General features: G+C 39.8%; 1 protein-coding gene across 1 annotated transcript; it reads left to right on the top strand.

The window, feature by feature from the left end:
• The first annotated feature begins 14,031 nt into the window (after positions 1-14,031).
• LOC122160036 (lipase member M-like) lies at positions 14,032-20,832 on the top strand. Its single transcript, XM_042818227.1, is given in 9 exon segments — positions 14,032-14,164; positions 14,167-14,209; positions 14,873-14,985; positions 15,725-15,762; positions 15,764-15,850; positions 17,041-17,187; positions 17,706-17,777; positions 19,269-19,340; positions 20,599-20,832. Coding segments are annotated over 9 exon segments (867 nt in total). The 5' UTR covers positions 14,032-14,103.
• Positions 20,833-25,462: the final 4,630 nt, after the last annotated feature.

Genomic DNA, 25,462 nt, shown 5'->3' with positions numbered 1-25,462 from the left:
TGGAAAAAATCTGCTCATTATTACTGTGTTAAATTGTTCATTCAGTTAAGGTCCATCTCTGGCTCACCAGTAATTCTGGAGATAGATGTTCCTTCAGAGGCAACTAAGCTATAGCCCAAAACAACCCTGAAGGACACACTCACATCACACAAGCTGAGCTGCTGTTCCACATTACCCTTTTCGTGCATCCCCAGCTCTGCTCCCTACCGTCCATCCCATCCTAGTGTTTTTTGCCAGCTTTTTCAGCTGACAGAGCTCAGTAGCCCAGAGAAAAAAAATAATTAGGAAAAAGAAAGCAGGTGGTCATCTTCTAGAGGTAATGAGCCAAATAAATCCATGGAAGAAAGGGCCAGGCTCAAAATAAAGGAGGTGAGGGGAATACGAGCACCCTTTTCAAAGGCAGCAGACTGTTAGAGCAGTTCAGCTGTGCAAAGAAATGTAACCTCAGGAGTTCCTTAAAATCCCAGTGTAGAAGGAATACTCACCCTCAGGGGGTGCTGGATAACCTTGCAGAGACTGCTTGCTGAAGTGTTCATTTCTCCTTTGGACCCTCTTTCTATATCTTGTTATGAGAGGCACCTCAAGGTCTATCAAAAGCACCAGAGGCAGTGGAGAGTTGGAGGGTGAGGTATCAGCATGGAAAATTCACAGAGGCAGGGTGATTGCAGGAAAAGAAAGTGTAAGAACTTGGTGCAATCAACTGTGATGTGCAGTGATACCTGAAGTTGAGCTGCCTGAACTGTCAGTCCACACAGCATCACATGAATCCTGGTATATTATTTTTGCATTTATTACTGCTAATTCATGAAGCAGCTAATCCACTAGGATTAGCCCAATGAGTTAGAATTAATTGTATCATCCTATAAACTCCTACGGTGTCATATGCTGAAAGGAAAGGAAATGAATCATCCAGAAGTAGTATGTGTGTGAGGTGAAACTCCACAAGGTAACCCTGACAGAAACAATTCCAAAGTTTCCTCCAAAGACCTTCCTGCATGAGTTAAAGTCTGCCTGCTTTGAATGTATAAGTGCTCTGGACACTCATCACAACACTATTTGACAGCAACACCTGCAGCAGTAAAGCCTTGCATTGGGGTCAGTGGCATGAGCAGCTCCTGACTCAGGGCTGAGTCACATGAACATGCAGGAGAGAACCTGCCTCCATTCTCGTATGTGAATCAGGAAATAAGTGCTGCATGTTGACATACCTGCAACACTACCACTTCACAGCCCTATGCCTTATCCTATTACATTCACAAGCTTCTCCTATGCCCAGGCCAGAAGTTCTGATCCTGTTTTGGATGGACTCCCTCACTTTGTGTTCTTCAGAGAGTTACAAGGACCAGAAACCAAGTGCCAGGCCTGCCTGATGTTCCACAGAGCTGTTAACTGTCAACATCATCTTGGCATGGGGTGGGCAAGGGCAGGAATCTGGCTTCTAGCTGCCAAACACCAACCTGCATACCACAGGTGCAATAGTTGCACTTAGGTTATAGCTTAGTGAATGATTAATATACCTTTAGGAAACTAATTCTAGGCAGCTACTCACTCAGTATATGACTTTAATGAATCCTGTTTTGGTGTTGTATGTAAAATGCCAGGATTTCCCAACTAGCTTTTTGGATTACACACCTATAGCCCAGAGAAAGGAGACTATACAGCAGCCACACCTCTGAGAAGGCAATGCCATGAGTGAAGGTCTTTTGTAGCTAACCTGGAGATGTTTAAAGCCTTTGAAGATTCAGTCTGAAGATGTAGTCCCTTGGTACCAAAAACAGCATGACAGTGCCTCTGTTTTCCAGGCTTGTGCATCTCTTCACAGCTGTTTTGCCTGCACATGTCTACAGTTCCTTATGCAATACTCTCAAAAATTTTATATTACTCATAAGGTTGCTGTTATTGTCTGCCTTTGCTTTATAAATAGCATTTAATAACATAAACAGTACTTAAGTAGCACTTTCAACCATGGAAACATGGGCACAAAATGATAAAACAGATTTTGTTCTGTGTTCTGTAGCCACAGTTGAGAATGTCTCAAGCCAATTAATTACAACATTGCTATTTCCTGAAACAGCAGCAGGGAACACGTATCTTTTAAAAGATGTGATAGAAACTACCCAGCAAGGCAAAAGCAAAATACACCACATGAATTTGTACTGCAAGAGAAATGCTATTGCAGCCAGTGTGCAGTTTCTGCCACGAGAAGACCCCCTGCTTTCTTGTTACCTGCTTGTAGCTGTCAGTGATAGCAGTGTACTATTGCAAGTTTGGCTGCAGCTGCCATCCCAGCATTTCCCATGGTTTCCACCCCTGTGTGATCAACACCTGCGAATTACAGTTACCTGGGGCTGTGTGGAGATACTGTGTAAAGCTTGTTTTTGTTACTCTGTATTATTAGCAAAAGTAATTATTGCAGTTATTTCTCCAAAAGCATGAAGTCATGAAAACAATTTAAAAGTTTAAAGAAAAATCAGCTTAGGCAATGTCTTATATATTTTATATGACTGTAATTTCCATGTTTCTGGCATTCAAATGGGCCATTCAAATGACTTTCTTTACTTCCTAAAAAGAGTAGAATCACAGAGTCATAGGACTGCTTGTGTTGGAAAGGTCCTTAAAGATCATCCAGTTCCAACCACTCACCATGGGCAGGGTTACCAACCACTAGATTAGGGTTTAAAAAGTTTTAAGAAAAATGATATGTCAGACAAGAACACTGAAAATTATGAGTTGAATGGCACTAAGCTAAAGCTAGTCTCAAGCAGAAAATCATTAACAACGATTAATTTGTAAACAAACTTCCTTAAGAAATTTTCTTATCATAGAATCATAGAATCACAAGGTTGGAAAGGACCTACAAGATCATGTAGACCAACCTTCCTCCCATTACCACTGCTACCACAAACTAAACCATAGCTCCTCACCCAGACGCCACTTGAACGCTGCCAGGGACGGTGACTCCACCACCTCCCTGGGCAGGCCATTCCAGTGTCTGACCACTCTCACTGAGTAGGCGTGTATGTGTCTATATGGCTCAATCTCTACACAGAACAGCTATTAAGAAGATGTACCGAAACCAAATACACTTTTTTTTTTTAATTTTTTTTTTATAATTTTTTTTTTTTTTTTTTTTTTTTTTTTTCCCCAAATCCGATCTATTCAAAATAGTGGTGAGAAACTGTAACGGGGCCCTACGTTCATGAGTCTGTAAATTTACTCTGTATCGTATGAGTTACTCTAAAACAGACATGCATGAAAAGCAGTCAGAAAATAATTTTATCATCAACATCACAGAAATAAAACCTACTGGATGACTGAAATACAGAAAAAAAGATTGGAGACAACAGGTTGCATTTGTTCTATATAAAAATCATATAGTGGCGTTCTGGAGGATACCTGGGTCAGGAAACAGAGTAGATGAAATGGACCATGACTGGAATTGAATAAAATAGAATGAACTTCAGATAATATAAATGTAATTCCAACATAGGCAACACTTCAAGTATCCACTACTGAAGAAGTGGAATTCCTGAGGACTGATCCTGAACCAGACTTGAAGTCCAAAGATAAGTTATTGATCCTGCTTTAAAACTATGATAATTTCTCAAATGTATTTTTTCTCCACATCTGCCTCTCTCTTCCATATGATAATAAATAAATAAATGATGAAGAAGAAAAAGAAAAAGAAAAATGAAGAAAAATGGCTATATGCTGTATGGTCTAGAGAAATAAACCAATAGTATGACACTGAAATATTACTTCTTCAGATCAGCAACCTGATATAATTGAGTAAATTTCATGACTAGAAGCACCGGGATTTCACTTGGGGCTTTGGTATGCGTGATTACTTGATAGGATATAAAGGTCTATGGTGGACAGCAGAAAAACAGTGATGAGGTAAGAAAACACCTATGAGGATCATGAAGGCAGAACTGAAAATTGTATGCAGGAAAGCTGAGAAACAGGAGGAATGTGAGTTTATGAAAGGCTGAAGAGTTAAAAAAGGATAGGTAGATGAGAAAACATAAGAAGACACTAAAACAAAAAGTAAACATGACAGACATGAGGTGTTGATGGACACACAAGAAAACAGTGAGAGCAGAGGACACCAATAGGACTACAAGGAAGACTGAAGCACAGAAGAGCAAAGGACAGGAGACAGGCTAGGTTAGGAGGTGGCCTCACCTCACAAGAAAGGAGAGGGTAAAGGAAAACTTACTTCATTCATCCAAAGCAGAAGTATGGCAGCACATGCTTGAATTTGAAACTCCAAATTGAATTGCATAAATTAGGAGTGGTTCTTTCCTCTTGAAAGGCCAGAAGGCAGACTGAAAAAAGCAAACATACATCAAGCATAAGCAAACATGTCAATGCATGATTAATTAACCTGTATAGCTTTTTTCAACATCTTTTGGATTTTGAGATGGTTTAAACACATTGTGCAAAACTCCTCTGCTTCTTGCAGCATAGCTGTGTGGTTTCATGGGAAGAACAGTGGGACAAAGTACACTACCTCACTGTAGAGTTAGGTGACAGGATGGCGCACAGAGACAAAGCACACCAGGGTGTGTATGGGAATGGCACATTTTCATGACACAGTTGCAGCAAATCAGCTCTTCCTTTGCACATTCATGAGATACAACACCTCATCGTGCCACGATCATATTTGGCAAACAAGGCTTACATGAAATGACCTCCCATATCTCTTACGAATAAGCAAGACAAGCGTGCATTGCATAGTGCCTGCTACGCAATGCAGAGAGCCTGCTATTTAACTCTGTGTTACTCCAGTAAATCCACATTGCTTTGGTGGGACGTATCAGGATGCCCGTCTCCAATTAGGTGCATTTACACTGCTGACTGTGATTTCCCAGGCAGAAATGCATGCATGCTTGCATGGTAGCTGAAACACAGTGCATCTGGTGTTTCAAAGGCAGCAAGTACTCTGGAATTAGTACACAAATAGCACTAACCTCTGCAGCACATGCTCTTCACTTCCCCACATAGACTAACTCTGTAGGTGTTGTACAGATGGGTGAAAACACAATGGCCTGTTGTCCCTGTAGTGCATGTAAGGAAATATACCATGATCAGAAATGTCTGGGCATAAAGTAGACTTACCACTAGAGGTAATTCCAAAACCAAATATATCATTAATAAAATTAAAAAGAAATCTAACCTGCGCAACATGGGAGTACTGGCTACAAACATATAAAATCATCTATCATGTATTCTGAAGTCTAAAGAAAATATCAGGACCTTTCTGCTTGTAACTCATAAGCGAAGCAGTCAAGGAGCAAGCCTGATAGAGCTCAATAAACTTTTGGATGACGATCTCAGACATACTGTCTAATTAGGCAGTCCTGTGTGGAGCCAGGGTTTGGACTAACTGATCCTTTTGGGTTTCTTCCAGTGCAGGATGTTCTATGATTATATAAATATACTTGCCATGTTTGTAGTAACTATGACAAACTATAATTTAAATTACAATGACTTAACCATTAACAAATATACTTATTACACAGCTAGGACTTTATTGAAATGTTGGTCAGTATTTCCCTTAAAATTGGTGCTCACAGTCACATGAGGATGCCAGCCTCGCAGTCATAGAGAAAAGCTTAAAAACATGGAGTTCCTAATGAGGCAGGAGTTTGCTCATGACTCCGAATGCTGAGAGCTGGCTATCCTGTATCACCTGGAAAAGGAAAAACTGTTCAGAATTCCCCTTGTAAACAACCTTCCATTTTTAATTCGTGTTTTCTGTAATACTCAACTACAAACAGTAAACAATTTGCAGACAACAGCAAATTGCAGATGCTCAGAAGTTTAACTAGCTTATGCCCATCAGTCATCACAGATAGAAATCTTTTTCATCTGAAAATCTGGTTGTTGCTTTGCTTAAGCCAAGCAGAGGATACCTGCAAGCTCAGTCTTCATTCTTTACTATTATTTTCATGAACAAAATGACTTAAGCAGATTAGGATAAAGCATGCATACCTCCAAACATGATCCAAGAAGAAGATGGTTCGTATAAACCGAATGCTCACAAAGCCAAGGAGTAATGCCAGAGGCAGGTAGGAAACCCAAGAACATCTAAAACTAAGTGCTTAAACCTGTGCTTGGTACTTCCTGTTGCTGGATCAACGGTTACTGGAGCCTCCCGTAGCTCCTCATCTTGCTACACTTCTCTTCTTCACCCAAGGTCCCACAGATAGCAGAGTCCAGTGATTTTGGAAGACAGAAAAAAGAATGGGAAGCAGATCACTTGTTGACATTCCCTAGTATGGTCCCTGCAATGTAGGTTGTCATTTACGTGAAAAATAAACACTATGAGGAGAAGGTTGTACGTACACACCCTGTATTGCACATTCACCCACTAGTATTAATGATTTCACCCACTAATATTAATGATTTCACCCACTAGTAGTTGACAGTTGATGTACCACACATAGAAATATGTTTGACATAAACAGTTATGTAGCTCTGGCTTTGATTTTATTTTCTCACAAATAAACTCCAGGGTGTAATTCTCTGCAGCCTCAGATTAAAATTACAGACTAATCATCACCATGCCTGATGAGCTGACCTGCTCCACATCCCTGTCAGCAGAGGACATATGTGCACGTGCAACAACTTCCATGATGATGAACATGTAGGAACTCACTCTACAAAATATTGTGCATCTTTCTGTATCTGCCAAAATCACTCGAAACTGGAACCTCCTGTCCACCTTCTGGAGAGCCTTCTCAGCTTTTCTCCAAACAGAGTTTTGGATTCTCCCTTCTTGAATTTGAATAATGCTCACCAGTGAAAAAGGCAATGACACCAGCTTCGGAGTGCTTCATAAGCTGGTTCTTTCTACAGGAAATGAATGTTGCCTTATGAAATTAAAAAAGCTGAGTGCCTGATATATGCCCAAGGTACAAGTTTTATACACATTTGCACATTTCCTGTAAGACTAAGGGTGAGTACATAACATCAGAGGAACTCATTTATGCAAAATGTTTGTACGTCTTTACATTTGTGCGCGCCTTTGAAAAGAATATAGCTCTAAAAAAATCTTGCTTTGCAATGGCACAGTCACTTTCCCATACACAAAGCCAGTATGAATACAGCAACAGCACAGAACCATACAGTTATTTTAAGCCTAAGGGAAGATGGTTAAGCTGTCCTCCTAAGGAAACAATGCTCTACGGATTATCGTCTCTGTGTGTCTGTATGCTCACAGGCAAATTTCAAGCCTTGTGACCATTTCTCACTAATACCAGTACATTCCTGGCCAAAAGGACTGAGTCTTCATCTGCTTCATGGGGGAGAAAAAAAAAAAAAAAAAAAAAAAAAAAAGATGATTGAGTAGAAGAGAAGAGAAGGACTGCAAGTGTATGTAATCATATCTTACCCAGCATCACTGAGTACAAAGATCAGGAGAAGAAACAGAAAAGCAAGAGAAATACCCCAGTCACTGGAAATGTCAAATTTGCAACCAGCTGTGAAGCACAAGCTGGTAAGAAACCAGTATTTGCCTTACCTAGTACTCAAAGAACAATTTTTCAAACACAGAAGAGTTCTGATATGATTAAATGAAAATTTTGAAAGCATTACCAGCTCCAAGAATCTACTTGTCAATTTAAAAAAATCTTCTAAAATCGTTATTCTTTCGGATACTTATTACCTTATTTTAAAAGAAAATACAGAATCACAGAAAAATAGAATCCATAGAGTTGGAACCTTTAAAGGTCACCTAGTCCAACTTTCCTGCAAATATCAGGGACATAAATCACGTCATCAGAAGTCATTACTGACTTCTTCATTGCCAGCAGTTTACTCTCCTAAGTTTCTGTCATCACACCTTGTAATAAGGATATTCCCATCTTTATAATTCATGTGAATCAAATCTGATATCCCTTAGGCAAGGATTTTAGCAACAATATTCATGCAGTTATCAGCTACCTACCAGTATTTGGAATGACTACTCAGATTAACAGGAATGCAACTTGAAATACAACTCAGACACTGTTCAGACAAGTACTAGGAACAGCCTGTGCACAAAATCCTCGTAGACAGAGGTGCCAGCTGGGCAAGGGGAGAGAAACAAAAACGTTGGAAGCAGGAGTGATTTAGGCACAACAGTGATGAACAGCTCCATGTCCTTCATTTGTTTTTGGAAAGTATCAACTTGGGTTCAGCAGACAAATTTTTTCTTTATAAGGAAAAGCTTGTTCTGAAAACAGAAACTGTGTTTGGTATGCAGCTTTGCTATTCAAAGTACATTCTATAGATAAGGTTTAAACACTTCTATCATGCTGTTTCCCTTGCAAAAGACCAAAACAAAATTCTACTCCTTAAGTGCAAGGTAATCATCTTAATTTGTTACTATTTTTAATTATTTTTGTGGTAGACTAATTAATGTGGGAAAACTAATGCTGATGCTCACTCCAGGCCACACTCAACTCAGGTCAGCATGGACCAGTTACAAGTGTGCCAAAATACCAGTTTCAACAGAGTACAAAGGATTTATGATGGCATTAGCACTGATGAGACTCTCTCATTCAGGCAGTGCCACTTGAACACAGCACATCACATTTTGCACTTGTGTCCTATTATGCACATCTTCAAGTGGAGTCTCTCCCTTTGCTGCTGGGAGGTATAAGGTCCATTAGGAGTCCCTTAGGACTCTGCCTCACACTAGGACGTGGTTGTGCTGGGAGGCAATAGTGTTCCAACCCAGGAACTGTTGAGGGGTGGATGGCTGAGGGCAGGCCTTGCCCTGATAGAGACTGCAGTTGTCCCACAGATGTCATGAAGAATGTGCTAGTAGCCCTTGTTCCTAGTTCTTACTGTGTTTTGCTCAATCTTGGCAAACAACTCGTCACACCACTGGCATGAAATATTTTTAGGGCCATAAGAGAACACGAAGGGTTCCTTCTGTTTTTGCTGCTGTGTCTCCTTGGAGATGACTGGCCAGCAGCTCGAACAAGAATACGGCTGTTGCTCAGTTAAACATACCATCCTCTAAACACCCTCCATAACACACTCAAAATAGACAGATTTTCCTGATAATAACATATGCTAACTGGCTGAAGAAGCCAAAAGGACATATTTGATCCATGAAGAACTATATTCAGCGTATTGCAAGTATTTATTCTTACCTCAGTTCCAGGAAGAGCCAGGTCTAATCTTGAATCACGAGGGAGTAGAAAGAGGAATAAATCTGCAGAAAATATCAAAACGCTAGGGATTATATATCCTGTGTGTTGCTTTTTGTCCAAGAGAAAACAAGGAGCTGAGGCTTCGAAAACTGAATGCATAGCCAACAATTTATGCAGAGGCACTCATTTATACAGTGACAGTTGGGACGACCAGTTTAAAGTTCTTTCGAGCATACCCACAGTTGTGAAACTGCAGCCACAACCCTGACAGCAGTACTTCAACCTTTGAGCGTTTCCACTGACTCCTACACCTGCTCATACAGTGAGCAGCTCCCCTTGAAGCCTGTCAGCTAAAAACGGAGTATGTGTCTGTGGTCAAAATAATCAACTGAACACACCTCAATCATATTCTTTCCTCAACACAAGCATTTGCTCCAAACAAGTGCTAATACACCTCAGTGATTATTTTACCCGGTCTTCTGCTACTCAGCCTGCTATTTAACATTGTCTTGGAGGGAAGACCATAGATATAATCACTAAGGCTGGAAAAGACCACTAAGACCACCAAGTCCAATCGTCTCACTCCCATCATGCTTACTAACCATGTCCCTCAATGCCATGCCTCCACAGTTCTGAAGCACCTTCAAGGATGGTGACTCCACTACCAACTCCCTGAGCAGCCTCTACAAATGCATCACCACTTTTCTGAGACGAAACTTCTCATAATATTCAGCCTGAACCTCTTCCAGAGTAACTTAAAGCCATTACCTCTTGTCCTAAAAGATGTAAGACGTTACTTACATGCAAGGAGGTAAACACAAGATTAAAAAAAAAAAAAAAACAAAGAAATCCCAATCCCACAAGGAGACAAAGTTTGGAAACACATGCTAAACCCAACTCCGAAAATCATTTATTTTCCTATTTCCTTGGCATAATCTGAACCTAGGCTGTTATATTTCTCATTGAAGAGTAGCTCAGACATCAGATAGGGAACACGGCCATATCATGTCTATACTCTGCACAAAGAGCCTCATAAGTACCCTATTCTGAAGACGTGGCCACCTTCTCAAACCTACCTAAGTTCCAACCTGGGTGATGCTGGCCAGCTTGTAGTATGCTTGAGGCCCACAGCCTTATGGGTATGTTTCCTATGTCCATAAGGATATGGAAAAACATTCAAGCTTCCTAACTATACATTTAGGTAATACCCACTTTGTGGACACCTTGGTTGCAAATAATACAAATAAAGGAAAATGTCCTGCTACTATTCTTACAACAGCATTAAACTGGGGAACAACATTAACCTTAAAAGAACAGAAGAAAAATATGTGCAATGAAATCTGTAGAGGTACCACTTTTCTGAAAGAGTGGTCAGGCACTGGAATGGGCTGCCCAGGGAGGTGGTGGAATCACCGACCCTGAAGGTGTTCAAGGAACATTTGGATTTTGTATTGAGGGACACGGTTTAGTGAATACTATTGGTGATAGGTGGATGGTTGGACTGGATGATCTTGAAGGTCTTTTCCAACCTTGGTGGTTCTGTGATCTGTGATCAAAGAGTCAGAGTGTATCCCGTTCTTTCTACATAAGATGAAAAGCTGGAATTGGCAGGCTGTAAGTAAACAAGAATTCTATATTTACAATTTCATGAGGTACAATATCTGTTCTCAGAACAAATCTTGTCCTGATCCTGCAATGCCAGTCCGTGGAGGCTGGTATTCTCCTTAAAAATCCAGCTATCTGTGATTGTAAAGAAAAGGCGGTTACTTACGTAATGGCTGAGGAGACGAAAAGCATGAAGTCTGAAAACAAAAGGAGTCACCTCTCTGCTAACACCTGAAAGCTCAAACGTTGTCAGAGGGAATGAGGAATGGGAAAGAAATCGATGTTTATTGGCAATATTTTACATGATTGTGGGGAAAACACTGGATGATCAACACTTCACTGCCTTCTTTGCCCAGCATTGCTTTCAGACACCCACAAAATGAGTCTCCATCCCTCAGCTGCTCAGCAGAACACATGATTTCTGGCTCAAGATCAGTAACACTTTCACTTACCTAAGAGCAGCTAGGCAAAAATAAAGCTTTATAATGTCTCTTCCTTTTCCTACAAAAGAGACAGATATTTTAGGTAATATCAGAAAGTAAGGAAGTGAGAATATAAATTGTGCATTTGTTCTGTGATTAAAAAAAAAAAAAAAAAAAAACCAAAAAAAAACACCACAAAAACCAAGCTTTCTGATGGAGGAAAACAATCACAACCTCATTGAGTGGGAAAATAACACATGCAGTAGATTTGCTGGCTAATTCAGTCCATCTTAGAGATATGTCACTGGAACCACTGAGTTTTCAGCATGCTCCAGATATTTGTATACTGCAGAGGGAATGCTCATCCAAATATCCTGCATCATTTTTGAGCTGAGAGCATAGATTGTAAAGCTGCTGTGTATTCATTCAAACAGGCCAGATTCCTCACATTTTTTTTCCAGTTCTAATTTCATAAACAAGCCTGGGTGTAATTACATTCAGTCTTTACCTATCATTACATTTATCAAAGCTCTCTTTTCCTTTCCCTATTCTCATTTTACAGATTGGAGAAATTTTGCCACTGAGCAGTTCTTTATAAATTACATTAGGCAACTACAAATAAATACTTCATTTAGAAGCCTTAATCCTTACCTAGATAGTAAATAACTGATTTGCCCAATAATTCTAACATCCCCAAGAGTTACCTAGAAAAGTTCCCTGATTAACATACAGGATAGGGTATTGGCTTTGTAACACAAGTGACTTCCTTCTCCAAAGAATGAGTGTAATCAGTTTCTACAAAAATGTTCCTTTCCTTGGATTCTCTGATGCTTTTCACCTTGATGGAGAGCAACATTCTAACACAAATATTAGCAGAGAATCCAGACTGCTGCCAAATTCCCTCAGACATGTTTAAAGTCAGATTTGTTCAGTTTAATTAACAAGTAGAGAGCATCAGACTAACTGCATTTAGTTTTGAGCAACGCTTCTCTCACAGAAAAGCATAGATCTTGCCTGGACACAAGTGCAGAGCAGGACTCCTGACAGGTGTATATATTGTTTTATCCAGGGAGAAGATATGGCTTTTTTTTTTTTTTTTTTTTTACTGTGATGTATTTGTTTCAAGGAATTAGTTGTTCAGAAGAAATCAGAAAAATGATCCTGAAGCATTTATGAATAATGTAAGTTTCTTGGTGGAATTAGCTAGGGACAAAGGAATGCACAGCTCACAGCAGAGAAATTTCTAGGTATTGTGAATAAAAAGGTAGACAAACTGCCTTCATTTAACCAACTCTAATCACTCTACGTGCTGTTGTTTTCTGCTACAAACCAAAGCGAACTACTCTCCTTAGTACATCTGCAGTATTAATTTCCTTTTAATATCAGTTACTGGTTTGGCACTCTCCCTGTATCTGAAAGAATGAACTTTTGGAATGCTCTGCCAGCATTTCACCAGCAAAGAAGGCTCTGAATTACTAGCAACTCAAATGACCAGCGCAGATTTGAAATGGACAGCTTCCCAGAAGAGCACCTCTCAACCAATCAAGCTTGTTTAGGTCTGTATTCACTTGCTAGAATTTTTTTTTTCTTTCCTGCATGAAAAGTTACACTGAATAATTCTGCAAGTATAAGTTCTAAAAAAACTACCCTCTTTCATAAATGCACCCAGGCAGTTCCTCATCTCAGGTCTGTGAAATGCAAGCTCCTACTATCATGCTACTGTAGTTTTTACATTACTCAAAGGTTTGTGATCAGATGTCAGTGGTGCAACAGTTTTTAAAAATTATTTTAACTGAATAGTCAAACCCTAGAGGTTACACAAGGAACGAAGGAATTTTAGTAGTAGTTTGGGGGTTACAATATCCCCATCTAATATTGTTTCATACAAATGCTTAAATACCTGAAAAGAAACCCCAGTTGTTGTTGCTCTCTATTATTTCTTTGTAACAAATATCTTAAGCAGGTAATGAATGAAAAGAACTTGTGCAAACAAATGCATTTGTTCTTTCTCTTGCAGAATGACCTCATCGCATACAAAAGGTCCCCCAGCAGGAGTACGAAGTAATGGCTGAAGATGGTTATATCATTACTACTAACAGAATCTCCTATGGTACACAAAATCAGGAAAATCCAAGTACAGTTTACTAATAGGAAACAAACGCAGCTCAGTTAGGATGTATTCTAGAAAGAGATACTGCAGAGTTATAAGACATCTACCAGAGTTTGTGCACACAAGTGAATTTTCAGCATTCTAGCTGCCTCGAGCAGTTTGTGTGGTCAACGGGATTTATGTCAAGCACCTCTGCTTGTAGTGAAAAACTCCTAATATGAATTAAGCATTGTAATTTCATCATAATAGGAGTTGATGAGTAAAGTTAAGATATATGTACGTGTGTGTGTACATCAGATAAAAGGTGCAGCCTGATTAATCCGCCCATTTTGCAAGAGCAGGTCCAGCTTCTGAGTTTATTTTGTCTTACACCTTTTTAATTTCAGTGTCTGATTCATATTTTGGATACATGAAATGTCTGCAAATGATCCCGTATCTTCCTTGTTCCTATCAGTACTGAGCATCTTCAGATATACAAACAGTGACCTGTGGCTGCCAACCCACTGTTGCTGATAACTGGACTTACCTTCCTACAGATGTTTCCAAAACTTTACAAGAGATTCTCTCTTTACAGACAGGTGTGCTCTGTTCTTATGATCAGCTATCTCCCTGTAAGATGGTACAGGGCCAAATCCCTGCGTTGAATATAGGACAGCAATGTCCCTTAACTACCAGAAAAATCAAGAAATTTTATGAAATGTTGTTTTGTTTCTGATATGGCTTTTCAATTGCAAAACTGGCTGTATTTCTCCAACATGGACTACTGGGAGATGCCAGTAACTGGGTCACAAATCATCCCAACAACAGCTTGGCCTTCATGTTAGCTGATGCTAGCTATGATGTTTGGATGGGAAACAGCAGAGGGAATTGCTGGTCCAGAGACATCAAAATTATTCCACTGATCAAGATGAGTTCTGAGCTTTCTGATAGGTCAAAACATTGAGGAGTGTATTAATTTCATTTGGTTAAATCAGGGATTAACATACATTAATTTTTAAAAAGCATTATTTACATTCACATCAGCTGAGATGTTCCAATGCAATTACATGGGCTTAACAGAGGTGCAGACTAATCACCTCCTTTATTGCTAGCAGAGTTCAGGTTGGAGGCACAGCACGAGGAAAGCTCAGAGGGATCTGCAGAACTTGTGTCCCAGCTATTCTGGTTTTGAAGAGTTTTTAGAAACACTGGCCCATATATTTGAACGACAAAAAAAAAAAAAAAAAAATCACAAAAGATACAAAGCAATTTCTTTCTACTTATCTTAATGAACATTAAAAAATACACTGTTTACTGGCAAATTGTGTAAAATGTGTGAATCCATAGGAAGATCTCTGCTAATGTATCTCCACTTGTTACAGTTCAACTCAATGCTCCTTGAAGTCAGAATCCTCTTGTTAATGTCAGGGATGAAAATAGCCCAGCAAAGCTCAACTAGTATCTTCTGTATCCAGTGCCCTTAAACACTGGATCTGAAACAGCTAAGTGATTCATAGAATACTTCATTTGCCAACAAGTCTGTAATAAAAACATAAATTCAAATGATATCTTAAGTTACGGACATCTCTCTTTCAATCTCCTATCTGCAGTTTTGATGAGATGGCCAAATTTGATCTTCCAGCAGCAATAAACTTTATAGTGAAGAAGACTGGACAGGAAAAGCTATACTATATTTGTTATTCACAAGGCACCACCACTGGTAAGTTACACATGGCAGACCAACACTTCAGGAAAATAGAAGTAAAGCCTAGTTTGAGACATTCAGAGTACCTCAGCTTTTTATCAGCTCTTTGCTGGAATAAAAAACATGTGATGAGCTGTTTTCAGCATATAGGCAGGTTTAATTTATTGTAAAGATGATTAAACCTAAGGGGTCAAATGTACCACAGCTGTAAATGCTTCAGCTTAGAATTATACCAGAAATTATTTTGAGCCTTTTTGTTCCTTTCAAGATGTGTGTGCTCAACAACTAGCACTGGCTAGCTAAAAAAAAAAAACCACCCACAAACAAAATAGGAAGAGGATGGTAGGAAGAGAATGGAAGAGAAGGAAAAGTTGGCCAGTTTGTGATACCAAATATCACAATATGTATACATACATATACACAAAAGGGATTGAGAGGAAGGAAAACATCTGTAACTCACAACAGTATACCAAACACATGTGTACATCGAAGTATTTACTTATATTTAAATGAACTTGGGAGAAAATTGTAAATGCAAAACATATAAATTAATGTCTCTGAAGTGGGAAGTAAGACCACAAGCTGATAATACAAGGAGCAGAGATACTTCATACGAAGCCAAGCTGAATTGCAGCCTCTGAAAAACTAACAAGGCTGACTGTAGTTTTGAGATAGCAGAACAGTATACATAAATACTGCAAAAAGTCTGAGGTACAAAAACGATTTTCTTTTCACTTTGTTTTTATTTCTTCAGCTTTCATTGCTTTTTCAGCAATGCCAGAACTGGCACAGAAAAATCAAACTCTTTATTGCTTTGGCACCTATCACTGCTATTAACTGTGCCAAAAGCCCAGCATACCTTCCGGAGAAACTGCTCTGGGTACGTGGTATCTCAGCTTCAGATGTAGGATTATCTACACTTGTTTGCTCAGCTCTTAAAGGGGACATATAGAAGGTTTAGCACTTTATAAAGTTTACCTATTTGGAGGTAAGTAGATTCACCTTATGATTATAGTTCATGCAGGACAATAGGAAAAGCTTTTTGTAGGACAGTAACGTGATATTGGAACAAGTTACCCAGAGAAGCACAGCAACACAGACCTTCGAGATCTCCAGCCTCCTTCTAGAAAAAGCCGCAGCCAGCTTGGTCTATTTCTGCTTGTAGGAGAGGCCTCCAGATGAAACTTCCAAAAGGTTCTTCCAAGCAACTTTTTGGTGGCTCCACAAACTAAATTAGAACTTCCTCTAATCTTCAGCTTTTAAAGGCATGAAAGAAGCAGGCTGAATGGCTAAGGATCTGCCAAGCTACCATCCAGGTGCAGGCTATCAGTAATTCCAAATTCATGGCCACAGAGGATACTCTGAGCCCAAAAGCCATTACCTCTCATCAGGTGTAACTTTCAACATCTTTTAAAGGCATGCCAGCCATACGACAATGTTCTGGGAATTGTAGGAAAAATGTTTCTTGATTTGTCTTTGCAGATTTGGGCAAACTGAGCTAACACAAAAAGGAAAAAGGAGCCCAACGAGGGTAGTGTGTGATGTTTTTTAGGATAGCACACACAAGGTTGGGTTTCTACACAGTCTTGGATCTGCCCACAAAATATCCAGTTACTTATCCTATCCTAATGGCAATTATCAGGTGCCATTAATTGCAGTAATAAAAAATTAATTTCTTGATGCCCAGATCAGCAAACACTAAAGCAGAAATGAGTGCGCTCCTTAATTCACAGTGATATGAAAATCAGAGTCAAATCAGTATGGCAGATCATATGTGCAAAGCTACTTATGCATGGAATTATTTGCAAGCTTAGAACTAAAATATAAATCAGAGTTAACATTTAACACATACCTTCATTAAAAATGATGTAACATGAGTTGGGCAATGCCTGACAGGCTGATGCAATGGAAAACACCTAGGATCGTTCTTGTTTGTGTTAACATCATCTGACAAAGGAAGAAAATATGAGAACCAACAAAAGATCTGGGTGAGAGGAACAGGGTCCAAACCTTTTTAAAGGAACATTTTGCAGTGCACATTCTGAAATGAATGCTACCTTTCTTTCACAGGGTTTGCTTGGCAAAAGAGAATTCCTTACCCAGACTGAATGTCTAAGGAGGCTGATAGTCCCTCTCTGCAGCCACCTTGCTTTTGCCAAGCTTTATAGAAATGTCTTCTTCAGTGTGGAGGGCTATAACGTGAATTACATTGACATGGTATGTAGTGCTCTTACCAGTTTGAACAACAGTTTAAGCTTCTGCTCCCAAAACCTACCTCCCATCCTGTACAATGAAGCCGGAACTCTATTTTTCTGCATAACACAACAGGGAATAGTTCCAGTACCAGACAGTGCTATCCACTGTTTGCCTCAGCGCTGGCAGGGCAGCATGGCCTTTCTCCTCATAAGAACACTCAGCATCATCTCTACAACCCACAGCTGCCTCAAGACTTCCAAATAAATCACTTGCTTTGAGAGGAAGACTGTTGACTTTCCACCTAGCCTTCTCCATCTCAGATTCTTTCAGGTTCTTTATCATCCTGGAAAATGTTCTGATTGGCAGCTGTCCTTTTTCTGTTGCTCCAAACCTGATGCACATGGAGTTCTGGGGAAGTCTCTGGTCACACCACTGTGCTTTCTCTTGGTTTTATTGGTACAAGATGCTGCTCTGGCTGCTTCTGATGCACAGCTGATTAGGAGAGAGAAAGAGAACATTCACTAAATATTTTCTTTCAGAACCGGGTCAACATGTATATTGCATGAGCTGCTGCTGGAACATCTGTGCAAAACATAATCCACTGGAGTCTGGTACAAGTGATCAAACTTCTGGCACACAGAATAAGTTCTAACCCCTGGTTGTACTCTATGGAATGTAGGTAGCTGATATCTTGCTGTGAAAACTTTGCTCACTGCTAGGAAATACATGCAATCTGTTCTTCACAATTAATATCTCAGTTCAACACATTATTTTTCACTGATCTCTCTTTTGCCAGCAGAACAGAAATATCCTCTGTGACACAGGAACATGTGAAACCAACAGCGAAACACTGAATTAGTGCATGCTGAAGGTTGTATATGCAGATGTGTATAGCACTCTTTTTATTGAGTATCCAGTACCCTATATAAATGGTGTCTGCACTTCAGTGCAGAGCCTGCTGTAAGAAATCACCATTTATTTCTCTAATGTGGGGTCAAGAAATGAGCAGAGACATCAGGTGCTTTGTAGAATATCAGATTTGATGAATAAGGACCTTTGTATTTTCATGTCTTGTTTTCTAAGTTTTCTATTTGTGGGCAAAAATAGAACTATAAATAATAAATGGTTCATTTATTTACAAAGTACTGTCCATCACCAATGCTGATGGAATATGCCTGTTTCTCTTTGGGCTCATCATACAGGTTGTTGTATGCAGAGAGTGCATGGCAGCACTGCAGGCTCTGCCCTGCAGCAGAGCAGGATTCACTTGCAAGCAGGGTGAATTTGCAGGAAAGCTTGTGCACTTTTCAACATAGCAAACACAAGAACGTATTGAGTTACAGCTGCACAGGCATTTACTCAAAATCAAGTAACACCTTGGCTGTGAATTCACATGGGATATTAGATGATAAGTTGTTTCATAACCATTGCAGACCTGTAAGGAAGAAAGGTTACAGAGGTACTGTGAGGGAGCTCTGCAAATAGACTGAGGTTTAATTCAGCATCTAGTCATAGACTGGCAGGTACAGACATGCAGGAGTAATACTCCTAAGCTGTTGTTGTTATTGCTATTATTACTGTTATAGGAGTTAACAGACACCTTGCATCAGTATTAAATCCCACTGGTGGTTTCTCTTACAGTGGAAAAATGCATGCAGTAGGCATAGAGAAGGATCAAGAGGGGAAACCTAGAAGTGGTGACTTCTGTATTCAAACGGGAGGGAGAAGTGAAAACCTAGAAAGGAGCCACTCCCAGAGCTGAGGGAGGGTACATGACTGTCAGAAGAGGACACAGCAACAGCATGGAAGGGCACTAGCTGGAGGCAGACACTAATAGCAAGGTTACAGACTAGAACAAATTGCCTGTGAAAGCATCCCTAAATCTTTCTACAGGTGCGCTGATTCTTTTGACACTGATAAAAATGTTCAACTCATTTTTGCTGCTTGAGGCTTTTAACTAACTGCTGTCTCTTTCATAGATCTTAAAAGAGAAAAGCTTCAGCTGAGGCTTTGGATTTGTGTCAGAGGCTTAGTAGGGAGAAGTCCCATAACCTTCCTGAATGACAGCTTTGTAACTACTCTTCTCTGGTTCATCCTATTAGGAAGCCCATTCAGGGAAGTTCCAAGCTTATGACTGGGACAGTTCAAAGAAGAACATCAAGAAATACCAACAGGTACCATTCAGTGAAATAATATTGTCACCCTTCGACAATGCAGAAGCACTGGGAAAGAGAGTAATGATGTATCAAGAGTCACAGTTTCTGAATACATGTAGAAGGATTTAGCCACCACAGTTTGTATTATGATTTCCAATTTGGAAGTTCAGAGAGAAAAATGCAAACGTTGTTGTTAACAAAAACTGGGTAAAAAAAAAAAAAAAAAAAAAAAAAAAAAGTAAAAGAAAGAAGAAAAAAATAAAAGGAAAAGAGATAGTAAGATCAAACCTTTTTTCATGAAATGGTCAATAGTAATAATAAGAAAGAAGGGCAGAAGAGATGGAAAATGAATTCTGAAAAAGAACGTCTAGTGGATCAGACCAAAGAGGAATTTTGCCTATGAGCATGGCTGACAGTTGCCAAAGGGAAATAGTATCAGGAAGAAGGCAAGTGGAGAGTCCTAGTGTGTCTAAAAGCTACCTAGATTCTGGACTCAGGAGACTTTGACCTTTCATACACCCTGAGCAACCTCTCCTCCATCCAAGACTCTGAGCCCATCCTTGACCCTCTGACCCTTTAGGTCTCCAAAACAGTCTGTAATTAGGAGTTTAATGTTACGTGTTTTGATGATGGCTTGCATGAAAAATAGCTTCCTTTGGCTTGTCTTGAATTTTCTTGCCCCTGGAAAGTCACTGGATGCCTTCTAGGTTTTGTGTTCTGAGAAACAATGAGATAATTACTTCCTGTATTCTTTCTTCATACCACTCATGACTGTTTAAGTTTGTCTCCTGTCCCCATGCTGGCCCCTATTTTCCAAATTCAGGAATCCTGAACAGCTTCCTCTCTCCTGCTACAGAAGTCACCTCATGCTTCTTTTCACCTCATGCTTGTGACACCTTGCCTTTTCTAACCAGACTACGTGCGTCTCCTGGGGCTGACCAGTACTCCAAAAGGAATATATGAGATGAGGTCCAAGACAGAGGTTTATCCAGGCATCCTCTGTCTTGTTCTGGGCTCCTGCCCTACAATTTCCTAGCTGAGAGAGCAAAGATCTGACTGCAATTGTTTGTCAGCTCAGGAGGTGTGTTTCTTTTGCCTGTATTGTCATCTGATCATTGCTGTGAACACAGACAGAAAAGGCAAGCAAGGGCACTTCCCCACCCTTTGTCTTAGGCAACTCTACTTTGAACACTGACTGAAGAAAACACCAGATGCATGTTTAAAGGTTATTCTTCTTTACTGGACATTCATTCCAGCACTGCTTCATGTTTTCCAGGCTACTCCTCCTCTATACAAATTAGAACAGATGATTGTACCAACTGCAGTATGGACTAGGGGAAAAGACTTGCTCGCAGATCCCAAGGATGTGGCCGTTTTACTTTCTCAGATTAAGAGGCTCCTCTATCACAAGATGATTCCTGAATGGGCACACTTGGATTTCCTCTGGAGATTGGATGCACCTTTGTGTGTTTACAATGAAATTATTGATCTGGTGCAGAAGTATCCTTAACTCATAAGCAGTAGCCCTATCTGGCTAACTTTTTCTGAATATGATCACTGATCTGAAGAAGTTTTCCACTGATTACATAATTTCTCACTTTATTGGGTTGGCGGTTTTTGAAAGGACTGTATAAACTGAGATAACTCCAGCAGTTACAGCATTTATCACTTTTATTATTAGTAAGATGATAACCAGAAAGAAAAAACAGAGTTCACACAAAATATTCAGTACTGTAAAAAGAAAAAGAAAAAAAAGTTGGTTTGTCTTCATTTGAAAGAGAGCCCTTCCCTAGGCTGGAAAGAGTGCTTTAGAAAAAGCACTGAAGGTGCTATTCCGTCCTATTCCATCTCCTGTGGGAAATCTGTCTCTACAAACCTTGCAGCAGTGATGTAGTTATTGCATAAAAGCACTCACTTGAAGGATAGCCTCCTTGGTTATTAGGTTACAGTATTATAGCTTTCTGCGTCTCACAATGAAGTCTCATTAGTGGAAAAGAAATAGAGTGCACTTAGGGTGTCACTTTTTCAGTGTCACCCTCAGTCTCCATTTGAATCAAGCATCAAGACAAGTGAAGTATGGGATGTTAATCAGCAGTTACAGCTGTTGCACTAAGATAGTTTACAGGTGACATTATATAACTCTATGCATAAACCAAAAAACTAACCATGGCCGATGCCACTTCTATCCCTTTCCTTACCAATACCACCAACAGTCCTGTTTTGCCTCCTGAGTTGAAGCCCATTTTGCTTCTTTGGCCTCCACAAATATAAAGTTTGAAAAAATCAAATCAAATTCCTTCCAGGCAGAGATATACCCTCCACTCAATGTAAATTCCAAAATAAAAGGATAAATGCATTGAAGAGAGTAAGCCCATCAACAGACTTACTGCTGGTAAAGGGAAATGTGTGTCAACTTGAGATCTAGCATATGAATTAGGTTTAGAAATGCAATAGCAGTAGCAGAGCATCCCTCAAATTCACTTGGGAAAGAGACTGCAGCTATGCACCTATCTTGCAACTTGAGAGACCAAATAAGAGGCTGGGTGTTGAAAATTTTGCCATGGGAAATCAGTAAAAACAGGCTGGACAAGTGGTACTGGAAATATCACGGAGAATGTTGATCTCACCTTAGGACATGAGGAGCGGTGTATCATCATATTTCAGAGCTCTTCTGACAGAGAAAGTTAAGCTTTGATGAAAGTTTATCATGCAGAAACATCAAAGCTATAGTGCTTTTCACTAATAAATCATCTTTTCCATCATTCCACATAATGCTCTCATTGTGGTGTAAAGTAGATTTTTTGTAGTTTGTGTGTAGAATAGAACTGTTACTGTGGTTTCTCTGGTATCCTGTTCTTACATCACTTCTCTCCTTCCTCTGCCAGCTTACAGCATTGTATTAGCAGCTGAGAATATATATCTTTCATCTGCTGCTCTTCTAAAAGCTCAGCAGTCAGTTCATGACAAAACACGAGTTCTTCCAAAGATATTTATGAATTCATTGGCCAAAGGCCTGGTATTCAGGCATGAGGATTCTGCTTTGATTGTAGCCTAGGTGGCTGCCTTAAAAAAAACAACGTGCCCTTCTAGTCATCCTTCTAGCCATCAGTTTCAGTGAGAATGAGCCTCTGAGCTGACCACAATGAATCCAGCAGTCAGGAAGAGGTCCCCCAAAGATACAGTGTTTTCAAAGTTTCTGAAAATAGCTAGGGAGAAACAGTAACTCTTGTTTATTCTCTCCCTGGGAGAAAGGTTTTACAAAGTGTTCAAGCCTTCTTTGACATGAGAGTGTCTCTATGTGAGCCGCGTCAACTCTGAGAGCCTAATTGAGAATAATACGGATATCCAGAGTTGTGGTCCTCACTCAAAAACATGTTTAGGAATGTGTGTGCAAAGATAAATTTGAAGTTAACATAAATGCAGATCAGTAGCAAGAAGAATATTCTTCAGACAGTATGTTGTGAGAAATTAGACACTTCTTACTTTTCATCCTAAAATATTATATTTAAAGCAGTCCTCAAAGTGTGAAACATTACAGGTCAAGGTCTGCCACAGCCCAGGGAACTGGAATGCCCAGGTCCGTGCTGAATATCATAACCACTGGTATGTAAGCAATTGTTAACCTCTCCTGATACATGGTTTTGTGAATTTAACTGGAAGATCTTTTTCATCACAAAGATTTCCTCACTTCTGAAGCACTGCCAAATCAGCAGTTAAACATGCTCTACAATACATGCTGCCAACTCATGACACTCGCTATCCTGAAGTGCTCATTGTGCTTGGACTTCCTTTTATTGGCACAGGTTTCTGCCAGTGAATCATTCTGCTGCTGGAGACAGACAAGGAACTGCAGCCGAAGACACAAGTAAGGCAGTCAGAGCAGAGGTAAGTTGCCTGTACATATGTGTTCGTGATCTCTTTCTCTGTTGCCTATCTCCATAAAGACATGCAGTCTTGGTTTTGTGCAGTTAATTGTAGGAATAGATGGCTTGTTTCCTCTCTGATCTGTAAGCCTATTGCTATGCATGGAAGTACATTTGCTCAAGTTGGAAGACAAATAAGTTCAACCTGCAGAGAAAAAAAGAAGAAGAGTGACTGTTTCATTTTCCTCTACTTATTTATTCAGTCTAAGAACAAGAGAATTAAAGTCTGAGTATTGAAGCAGTGTATGTAAATTGGACTTTCAGTTCTTGAAGTTCTATGCATATGTACATTTTGTTAGTAAACCAACAGATTCTCATTTATATCGATAAATTTCTGAAGGTCTTGTAGCTCAATTTCACTAACTCTTAAAAATCCAAAAAGATCTTTCAAGTCTTTTCTGACTTTTTTCCTTCTAAGTATGTTTCTTTTCTGACAGTTTACCATGTCCAGCATTTCCCTATGGTTTCATTTCTCTTGAAGTCTTTGCTCCTGAGGCTTACTGGAGCACTGGCCTGCTAAGACTGATGTTGCTTAGCCTGCTGCATCTGATTCAAAAGGTGAATACCGGGAAGTCTGTGAGGCATGCCAGCTAACCTATGTGATAATTGAGTGCTTTGAGAAAAAATTGCCCTAACAAGAGGAGTGATTTAGCCTCTCTATTGCCCCAGTATGACTTGCTAGAGATTTGAAAGCACGCTGCGACATTAGCAAAGTGTTTTCTTCCCAAGTGAGATTCCACGTGCAGAGACAGAGAGCTGCATTTTTCTCCCACTGGGACAAAAACAACAGAAAGCAGAAAGGAGTATTGTGCTGACTAAGTGTGTAGCTGGGAGTCTTCCTGTTTGGACAACAAAAATTAAGTATTCAATATACAAACAGAACTGAATGGTATTTGTTTTGATGCCAAGTTTAAAGTTTTGGGTGTTTCCAAACTCTGCTTCATTGCAGTTGTCTGATGACTCAGGAGGTTTGTTAAGTTTGTTCAGTAAAATTTGAAGGTTAAATTGAAGATCAGAAAAAGCCAGAACTACATTTTTCATAGGAGATTTGGAGTGTAAAAATCTCTGGTCTCAGAAAGACTTGTTACCCAAGCCTGATTTATTCCTAATGCAGATGGGTCTGCTATGAAATTCCCTCATGAATCCTGATGACCAAGCACACATACTGTGGCTGCCTTGGAGCTGTATGAATGCTGGTTAGCTGGCTAGGTCACTTGTGCTGACTGCTCAGCTCATTGTAGAACGTGTCACAGCTGGCACAAATCCCCTGCATAGTCCTTCCCCTCAGGAGTAACTGGGAACCCTATTACTTCAGAGGCTCAGTGTTGCACTTAGCAGAAGTTCATCAGTGACATCGAAAGATAATAACAGGATTGACAGAACGGTGAACAAAGTTAAACATCCACAGTGACAGAAGCATGCCCTGTTCTGAGGAAACCAAGCCTACAAGAGCCATAATGTCCCCAGTCACCACTGATGCGTCAGTCTTACAAGAAACCTCCATGAGCTGAAACATTACATTGCATTACTCATCACTTTTGTCCCAGAGATCCTATTGTTGAACTTTAGGTATTAAATCTGATCTTTAAGATTGTTATCCACTTGCAGAATGACTGCTACTTATCTTTTTCAGCCCTTATTCTCCCCTCACACTGGCAGACACAGCACACAATCATAATTAGATATATCAAAGCTTTTCCAGAAATGTAAGTCCAATCATGAGCTACATGGATGAATCCTTTTTGTAAATTTCTTCACACTGGAAAGAAAATTCCTATCCCACTTATTTACAGCTCTTTTGTAGGCAAGAAGCACTGAACACAACAGTATTTCTTTTGCTATCCAAACAGATTCCACTCACAGTCCCCTAACCAGTAGCTTTCTATGACACATGGTATGCTCTTCCCTCTTCTAGGGAATGTTGGAAATAAAATTAGTATGCTGACAAAAAGTCCAGGGAGGCTCACAGAGGGAAATGTTCTACAGTCATCAATTGGGTTTGGGGAAAACAAAGACTAAAGCCTAGAAGTATATCTACTGTAGGAGGCATCAGCCTAAACTGTTTCTAGACAGACTGCACTCTCCAATTTCCATTCAGAATAGCTGCCATGGAGTCCAGCCTGCAAAGAGCAAGGTGTCACCTCCCCACAACCAAGACAAGATTTTCAACGACAGCTGCTTCTGAGAGAGAAAGGATAGAGACCCCTGGCAAAACAC

Source organism: Centrocercus urophasianus, unplaced genomic scaffold (assembly GCF_019232065.1).
Source record: "Centrocercus urophasianus isolate 14NV4802_14NV808 unplaced genomic scaffold, USGS_Curo_1.0 seq_17, whole genome shotgun sequence".
Classification (NCBI taxonomy): Eukaryota; Metazoa; Chordata; class Aves; order Galliformes; family Phasianidae; genus Centrocercus; species Centrocercus urophasianus.
The sequence above is the reverse complement of the archived record's forward strand: the minus strand, read 5'-3'. Positions and strand labels throughout refer to the sequence as shown.